The sequence below is a fragment of the Corvus brachyrhynchos genome, unplaced genomic scaffold (genome assembly GCF_000691975.1).
Source record: "Corvus brachyrhynchos isolate BGI_N302 unplaced genomic scaffold, ASM69197v1 scaffold25, whole genome shotgun sequence".
In the NCBI taxonomy this organism is placed as follows: Eukaryota; Metazoa; Chordata; class Aves; order Passeriformes; family Corvidae; genus Corvus; species Corvus brachyrhynchos.
The window spans coordinates 6,372-13,601 of NW_008238313.1; the positions used below are offsets into that span (position 1 = coordinate 6,372).

A 7,230-nucleotide genomic window follows, 5' to 3' on the forward strand; every position below is an offset into this window, starting at 1 on the left:
GACTACTCAGGGTCACAGGTGAGTGCCCACCCCAGGGCATGGGGGCGGTAGGGGCCACAGGGGGGTGGCAGGGGCCCGGGGCCACCAGGTGTGATCCCTCTGCTCCTCATAAGGCCATCAAAGCACTGAAGGAGGAGAACATCCAGACAGTGCTGATCAACCCCAACATCGCCACAGTCCAGACCTCCAAGGGACTGGCAGACAAGGTGTACTTCCTGCCCATCACCCCTGAGTACGTCACCCAGGTGAGCACCCCGGGATGCTGGCTGGGAGGGGGCGATTTGGGGATGCAGGGATGGCAGAGTTGCGGGATGAGTGTGGGGCTGGGCTGGGGGATGGCCTAGAGCCTGGTGCATGTACAGCTGGGTGGGGCAGCACAGGTGAAGTGGCAGCTGGAAAACACAGGACCCACCATGGTTTGTGTCCCACCGCCCTGTGCCTCCCAGGTGATCCGGAACGAGCGGCCCGATGGGGTGCTGCTGACCTTCGGGGGGCAGACAGCCCTCAACTGTGGCGTGGAGCTGACCAAGGCGGGTGTTCTGGAGCGTTACCACGTGCGGGTGCTGGGCACCCCTGTTGCCTCCATTGAGATGACAGAGGATCGCAAGGTCTTCGTCGAGAAGATGGAGGAGATCGGGGAGCACGTGGCACCCAGCGAGGCTGCTGCCTCCCTGGAGCAGGTCTGGGGTGGTCTGGGGGTCTGTGGGGCAGGGCAGGGTCCCGTCCTTCCTGTTCCCACCATGGCCCCATTGCTCCTTGCAGGCGCAGGCGGCAGCTGAGCGGTTGGGGTACCCAGTGCTGGTGCGCTCTGCCTACGCCCTTGGGGGGCTGGGCTCCGGCTTTGCCAACAGCCGGGAGGAGCTGGTGGCTCTGGTGAGCCAGGCCTTCACCCACACGTCCCAGGTGCTGGTAGACAAGTCCCTGAAAGGCTGGAAGGAGATTGAGTATGAGGTGGTGCGAGATGCCTACAACAACTGTGTCACGGTATGGGATGGAGGGAGGCCTCCGGGCTGCTGCAGAGGGATAGATGTGGGGCAAGTGCTGGGGGCTGGAGGCTCCCAGTGCACCTTGTCCACAGGGAGGGCTCCCCAGTGCCTTCCATGGTGCTGGCACAGCTGCTGTGTGCCATTGGGAGCTGCACCCTGTGAACCAGAGCCCTGCACCCCTGTGCTGTGGTGTTTACCCCAGCTGTCCACCCAGTGGAACATGCTGTGTATTCCAGTCCTGGCTGGGCAGGGGAGGATGTGGTGGGAACTGGGAGGAGCCCACCATGGACAGCACATGGAGCAGTGGGGAACCGCAAGACTGAAGTGACCCTGCTACTGCCAGGTGTGCAATATGGAGAACCTGGACCCACTGGGGATCCACACGGGTGAGTCCATCGTGGTGGCGCCCAGTCAGACCCTCAATGACACCGAGTACTTCATGCTGAGGCGCACAGCCATCAAGGTGGTGCAGCACCTGGGCATCGTGGGCGAGTGCAACATCCAGTTTGCCCTCAACCCTGAGTCAGAGCAGGTACTTCCAGCTCCCACTCCTGATCCCTGGCTAGCCCTGCCCGGGGGGGATCTGGGTCCTGCCCCATGCTGTCCCACGAGGCTGTGCCGCACCAGCCCCCCTGGCGCTGCAGCGTTTCTGAGATGCAGTAGGTCTGGCCGTGTCAGCGGCTTGGCCTGTTGCACGGAACCCACTGACCCTGCCTGCCCGCTGCCCACAGTACTACATCATTGAGGTGAACGCCCGGCTCTCCCGCAGCTCGGCCCTGGCCAGCAAGGCCACTGGTTACCCGCTGGCCTATGTGGCTGCCAAACTTGCCCTGGGCATCCCCCTACCCCTCCTCAGGTAAGGTTCCACCACAGTGCGGGACAAGGTGCTGCCTTGAGGGGATGGCTCCAGCTGCTGACGCCTGTCACCTCTTCAGGAACTCTGTCACCAACTCCACCACAGCCAGCTTTGAGCCCAGCCTGGACTACTGCGTGGTGAAGATCCCGCGCTGGGACCTCAGCAAGTTCCTGCGTGTCAGCACTAAGATCGGCAGCTCCATGAAGAGCGTGGGTGAGTGCAGGGGGGCAGCACTGCTGGGCATGTGGTAGGCATGGGATCTGCTTGCTCACCTCACCTTCTGCAGGAGAGGTCATGGCCGTTGGGAGGAACTTTGAGGAGGCATTCCAGAAGGCTCTGAGGATGGTAGACGAGAACTGTGTGGGCTTCGATCACACTGTGAAGCCGGTCTCGGACATGGTGAGCACTGGGGTCTGGGTGTCTGTGCTGGCTGTGCTGTTCTGGAGGGAGACGTGGCCACCTGCCTCCCTTGGCCACACTCAACTCCTGGCCTGGCAGGAGCTGGAGACGCCAACGGACAAGCGAATCTTCGTGCTGGCGGCAGCCCTGCGGGCTGGGTACTCCATCGAGCGGCTCTATGAGCTGACCAAGATTGACCGCTGGTTCCTGCACAAGATGAAGAACATCACGGACCACGCGGTGCTGCTGGAGTCGTACCGTGGTGAGCAGGGCACCATGCCGCCCGCCGTGCTCAAGCGCGCCAAGCAGCTCGGTTTCTCCGATAAGCAGGTGGCCCTGGCCGTGCTCAGGTGAGATGGGGAAGGGGAGGCCCTGTTTTGCTCCCTGCCTCGGTCCTGGCGCTCACCCAGCTCTGCGCAGCACCGAGCTGGCCGTGCGGAAGATGCGACGCGACCTGAAGATTCTGCCGGTGGTGAAGCAGATCGACACGGTGGCAGCAGAGTGGCCAGCCCAAACCAACTACCTGTACCTGACCTACAACGGCTCTGAGCACGACCTGGCCTTCCGTGAGCCTCATGTCATGGTCATTGGCTCCGGCGTCTACCGCATTGGCAGCAGTGTCGAGTTCGACTGGTGTGCCGTTGGCTGCATCCAGGAGCTCCGCAAGGTCAGATGGGCCCCAGCACCCTGTGGAGCGAGGGCTGGGTGTCCCTGGTCAGCGGATGAGGCTGGGTAGGGGTTGGGGGCTCTGGGCTCACCTTGTCCCACCCCTCAATAGATGGGCTTCAAGACGATCATGGTGAACTACAACCCTGAGACAGTGAGCACTGATTACGACATGTGTGATCGCCTCTACTTTGACGAGATTTCCTTCGAGGTGAGGGGGCTGGGGCCCTGACAGCTGCAGGGCTGGGTGAGGGCTGCCATGGCTGGGCCCCAGCTGCCCCCCTGCCCCGCACTGTGCTGCAGGTGGTGATGGACATCTACGAGTTGGAGAATCCTGAGGGCGTGATCCTGTCCATGGGCGGGCAGCTGCCCAATAACATTGCCATGGCCCTGCACCGGCAGCAGTGCCGCATCCTGGGCACCTCCCCGGAGGCCATAGACTCAGCTGAGAACCGCTTCAAGTTCTCCCGCCTGCTCGACTCCATTGGCATCAGCCAGCCCCTCTGGAAGGAGCTCTCCAACATGGAGGTGGGCCCAGCAAACAGGAGAGGGCTGCCTCAGGGTGGCTCTCCGTGTGTGTGCTGAGGTTCCATCTCTCCCGCAGTCAGCCAAGCACTTCTGCTGCAAGGTGGGGTACCCCTGTGTCGTGCGCCCTTCCTACGTGCTGAGCGGTGCTGCCATGAACGTCGCATACTCGGACAGCGATTTGGAGAAGTTCCTGAGCAACGCCGTGGCTGTGTCCAAGGAGCAGCCTGTTGTGATTTCCAAGTTCATCCAGGAGGCCAAGGTCCATCCAGGAGGCTGCTCCAGCCCCAGGATGCCCCCTGAAAGCCCCTGCCCCCACCCCAGGGACAGGCTGTGACCATGTTCCTGCTCCTAGGAGATTGACGTGGATGCGGTGGCCTGTGACGGTGTGGTGGTGGCCATTGCCATCTCGGAGCACGTGGAGAATGCTGGGGTGCACTCAGGTGATGCCACACTGGTGACCCCCCCGCAGGACATCACCCCCAAGACTCTGGAGCGCATCAAGGCCATTGTCCACGCTATTGGGCAGGAGCTGCAGGTCACGGGGCCCTTCAACCTGCAGCTCATCGCCAAGGTACCTGGGGCTGGGGACTGCACAGTGCCAGTGGGAGAGCACCCCACATCCTCAGCCCTGCCTCATTCTGTCCCCTCTCTCCTAGGATGACCAGCTGAAGGTGATAGAGTGCAATGTCCGTGTCTCCCGCTCCTTCCCCTTTGTCTCCAAGACCCTGGGCGTGGACTTGGTGGCTCTGGCCAGCCAGGTGATCATGGGTGAGGATGTGGAGCCCGTGGGGCTGATGACAGGCACAGGCATCGTTGGTGTCAAGGTGAGTGGGGGCCACAGGGCCAGGCTGGGGTGCAAGGCCAGGCAGCCCCTGAATGTCCCCTTGCCCCCAGGTGCCCCAGTTCTCCTTCTCACGCCTGGCGGGTGCTGATGTGGTGCTGGGTGTGGAGATGACCAGCACAGGCGAGGTTGCCTGCTTTGGGGAGAACCGCTGCGAGGCGTACCTGAAGGCCATGCTCAGCACCGGCTTCAAGATTCCCAAGAAGAACATCCTGCTGACCATTGGCAGCTACAAGGTATGTGGGGTAAATGTGCTGGGAGGCTGGGGTTCCCTCTCTGCCGTCTGACCGGCCCCTGGTTCCTTTCAGAACAAGAGTGAGCTGCTGCCCACAGTGCGGACGCTGGAGAGCCTCGGCTACAACCTCTACGCCAGCCTCGGCACTGCTGACTTCTACACCGAGCACGGCATCAAGGTCAGGGCTGGGGGCCTGCAGGGCCAGGGCCAGCCCAGGGTGTTGCAGGGCCCTGACATGGTCACTGCCTGCAGGTGAAGGCTGTGGACTGGCACTTCGAGGACGCAGATGGTAGCGAGGCTGGTGCCCGGGAGACCCAGCGCAGCATCCTGGATTACCTGGCTGAGAACCACTTTGAGATGGTCATTAACCTCTCTATGCGCAACTCGGGGGGCCGCCGGCTCTCCTCCTTTGTCACCAAGGGGTACCGCACCCGGCGCCTGGCTGTCGACTACTCTGTGCCCCTCATCATCGACATCAAGTGCACAAAGCTTTTTGTAGAGGTGGGCTGGGGCATGTGGGGACCATGGGTGCAAGGAAAGGGAGCAAAGCAAGGTTGTGGAAGTCCTGTTGTGGGTGCTGTGGGGCAGGCGCTGTGTGTGGGTGTCACTGTGCAGGGCGTCACTGTTTTTGGGGTGCAGCTCGGACAGGCATCATCACCCTGGCCCTGCTCCTGACATACGGTCCTGCCTCATGGCTGCTGTTTCTGCAGGCGCTGGGCCAGATTGGGGCAGCCCCGCCACTGAAGATGCATGTGGACTGCATGACATCCCAGAAACTCATCCGTCTGCCAGGTGGGTGCTGCCAGGGGGACAGCATGGAACTGGGACAGTGCTGGGAGTCGGGCTGGGCACATCCACAGGCACTGTGGAGAGAGATGTTTCTGTGCTGCACTGGTGGGATGGCCCTCGTCCCTCGTAGCCCCTGTGGCCAGCAGCTGCCAGTGCTGACACTGACACTCCCCAGGCCTGATCGATGTCCATGTCCACCTGCGTGAGCCGGGTGGCACCCACAAGGAGGACTTTGCATCGGGCACAGCAGCCGCCCTGGCTGGGGGTGTCACTATGGTGTGTGCCATGCCCAACACCAGCCCTGCTGTCACTGATGCCACCACTTTCGCCTTGGCACAGAAGGTGAGGGGCTGCTGCCAGCTTGATGCTCACATCCTCTCCCTGGGTGCTGCCGTGCCAGCCACGGTGGCTCATTGTCCATGGTGGGCTTGCTGCCGGTGGTGGGACTGGTCCCACCACAGCACCCACTGCCTCTTGTCCTGCAGCTGGCTGAGGCTGGGGCCCGCTGTGACTTCGCTCTCTTCCTGGGGGCTTCCTTGGACAATGCTGGCACTCTGGGCCCCCTGGCTGGGGCAGCCGCTGGGCTCAAGATGTACCTGAACGACACCTTCTCCAGCCTGCAGATGGACGACGTGTCCCTGTGGATGGAGGTGAGCAGGAGCGCAGGGGCTGGCACAGGGCAGATCCGCTCCCGGCACCGGTGCCCACCAGCCCCATTTCCCCTAGCACCTGGAGCAGTGGCCGCGGCACCTCCCCATCGTGGCACATGCAGAGCGGCAGACGGTGGCTGCCGTGCTGATGGTGGCCCAGCTGTACCAGCGTCCTGTCCACATCTGTCACGTGGCCCGCAGGGAGGAGGTGAGCAGGGTGAACTCTGGGTTCCAGGGATGGAGCGTGTGGTCCTGTGGGTTCTCCCCTAACCACGGCTGCCCCAGATCATCCTCATCAAGGCGGCCAAGCAGAGGGGGATCCCGGTGACGTGCGAGGTGGCCCCGCACCACCTTTTCCTGAGCCAGGATGACCTGGGGCGCCTTGGGAAGGGCCGTGCAGCCGTGCGGCCAGCGCTGGGCACCCGCCAGGACGTGGAGGCGCTCTGGGAAAACATGGACATCATCGACTGCTTCGCCACTGACCATGGTAAGTCCCAGGGAATGGTGGCCATGGAGCAGGGAAAGGGGCAGGGACAGCCTCCGGTGACCAGCCCTATCCTGCAGCACCCCACACGCTGGCGGAGAAGCAGGGGCAGGAGCCGCCCCCCGGGTACCCTGGCCTGGAGACGATGCTGCCGCTGTTGCTGACGGCCGTCTCTGAGGGGCGACTCAGTGTGGAGGACATCGTCCAGCGCCTCTATGAGAACCCTCGCAAGATTTTTGGGCTACCAGCGCAGGAGGACACCTATGTGGAGGTGGGTCCTTGCCCACCCGCCCCAGGTCCAGCCTCCACCCTTCTGTCTCTGACCCACTGTCCTGGCAGGTGGACCTGGAGCACGAATGGATCATCCCCAGCAGCACAGTCTTCTCCAAGGCCCATTGGACACCCTTTGAGGGCATGAAGGTGAAGGGGACGGTGCGGAGAGTAGTCCTGCGTGGGGAGGTTGCCTACATTGATGGGCAGGTAAGGTCCTGGGTCCTTTTAGTCCTGTATCGAGGGTGTCCCCCATCACAGAGGGGGTCCCCCAGCACTGACCTCGTTTCCCCAAGCCCATCTCTGCCATGGCTGCAGGTGCTGGTGCCCCCTGGCTACGGGCAGGATGTGAAGAAGTGGTCCTCGGGAGCTGCACTGCTGCCACACGGGGCCCCCACCAAGGAGAGTGTGAAGGTACTGGTGTGCATTGAGATGGCAGGGGGTCCCTCTCCGCCCTAGCTCCAGCTTGGTCTCTCGTTGCAGACCCCTGAGCCGTCCCGGCACGTGGCTGGTGATGTTCTGCGTG

At 62.9% G+C, this 7,230-nt stretch overlaps 1 protein-coding gene across 1 annotated transcript in view; it reads left to right on the forward strand.

Moving 5' to 3' along the window:
• CAD (carbamoyl-phosphate synthetase 2, aspartate transcarbamylase, and dihydroorotase) overlaps window positions 1-7,230 on the forward strand; it is a 29,067-nt gene that overhangs the window by 4,609 nt on the left and 17,228 nt on the right. The window contains exons 10-36 of the mRNA XM_017733707.1: window positions 3-18; window positions 114-245; window positions 447-680; window positions 763-984; window positions 1,330-1,518; window positions 1,718-1,842; window positions 1,922-2,055; window positions 2,129-2,241; window positions 2,341-2,591; window positions 2,662-2,908; window positions 3,020-3,118; window positions 3,211-3,435; window positions 3,512-3,694; window positions 3,788-4,006; window positions 4,092-4,259; window positions 4,330-4,512; window positions 4,585-4,689; window positions 4,764-5,012; window positions 5,222-5,303; window positions 5,476-5,642; window positions 5,786-5,950; window positions 6,027-6,158; window positions 6,236-6,437; window positions 6,515-6,705; window positions 6,774-6,914; window positions 7,023-7,118; window positions 7,188-7,227. Coding sequence (XP_017589196.1) covers window positions 3-18; window positions 114-245; window positions 447-680; window positions 763-984; window positions 1,330-1,518; window positions 1,718-1,842; window positions 1,922-2,055; window positions 2,129-2,241; window positions 2,341-2,591; window positions 2,662-2,908; window positions 3,020-3,118; window positions 3,211-3,435; window positions 3,512-3,694; window positions 3,788-4,006; window positions 4,092-4,259; window positions 4,330-4,512; window positions 4,585-4,689; window positions 4,764-5,012; window positions 5,222-5,303; window positions 5,476-5,642; window positions 5,786-5,950; window positions 6,027-6,158; window positions 6,236-6,437; window positions 6,515-6,705; window positions 6,774-6,914; window positions 7,023-7,118; window positions 7,188-7,227 — 4,310 coding nt within the window. The remainder of the gene's footprint in view (window positions 1-2; window positions 19-113; window positions 246-446; window positions 681-762; window positions 985-1,329; window positions 1,519-1,717; window positions 1,843-1,921; window positions 2,056-2,128; window positions 2,242-2,340; window positions 2,592-2,661; window positions 2,909-3,019; window positions 3,119-3,210; window positions 3,436-3,511; window positions 3,695-3,787; window positions 4,007-4,091; window positions 4,260-4,329; window positions 4,513-4,584; window positions 4,690-4,763; window positions 5,013-5,221; window positions 5,304-5,475; window positions 5,643-5,785; window positions 5,951-6,026; window positions 6,159-6,235; window positions 6,438-6,514; window positions 6,706-6,773; window positions 6,915-7,022; window positions 7,119-7,187; window positions 7,228-7,230) is intronic.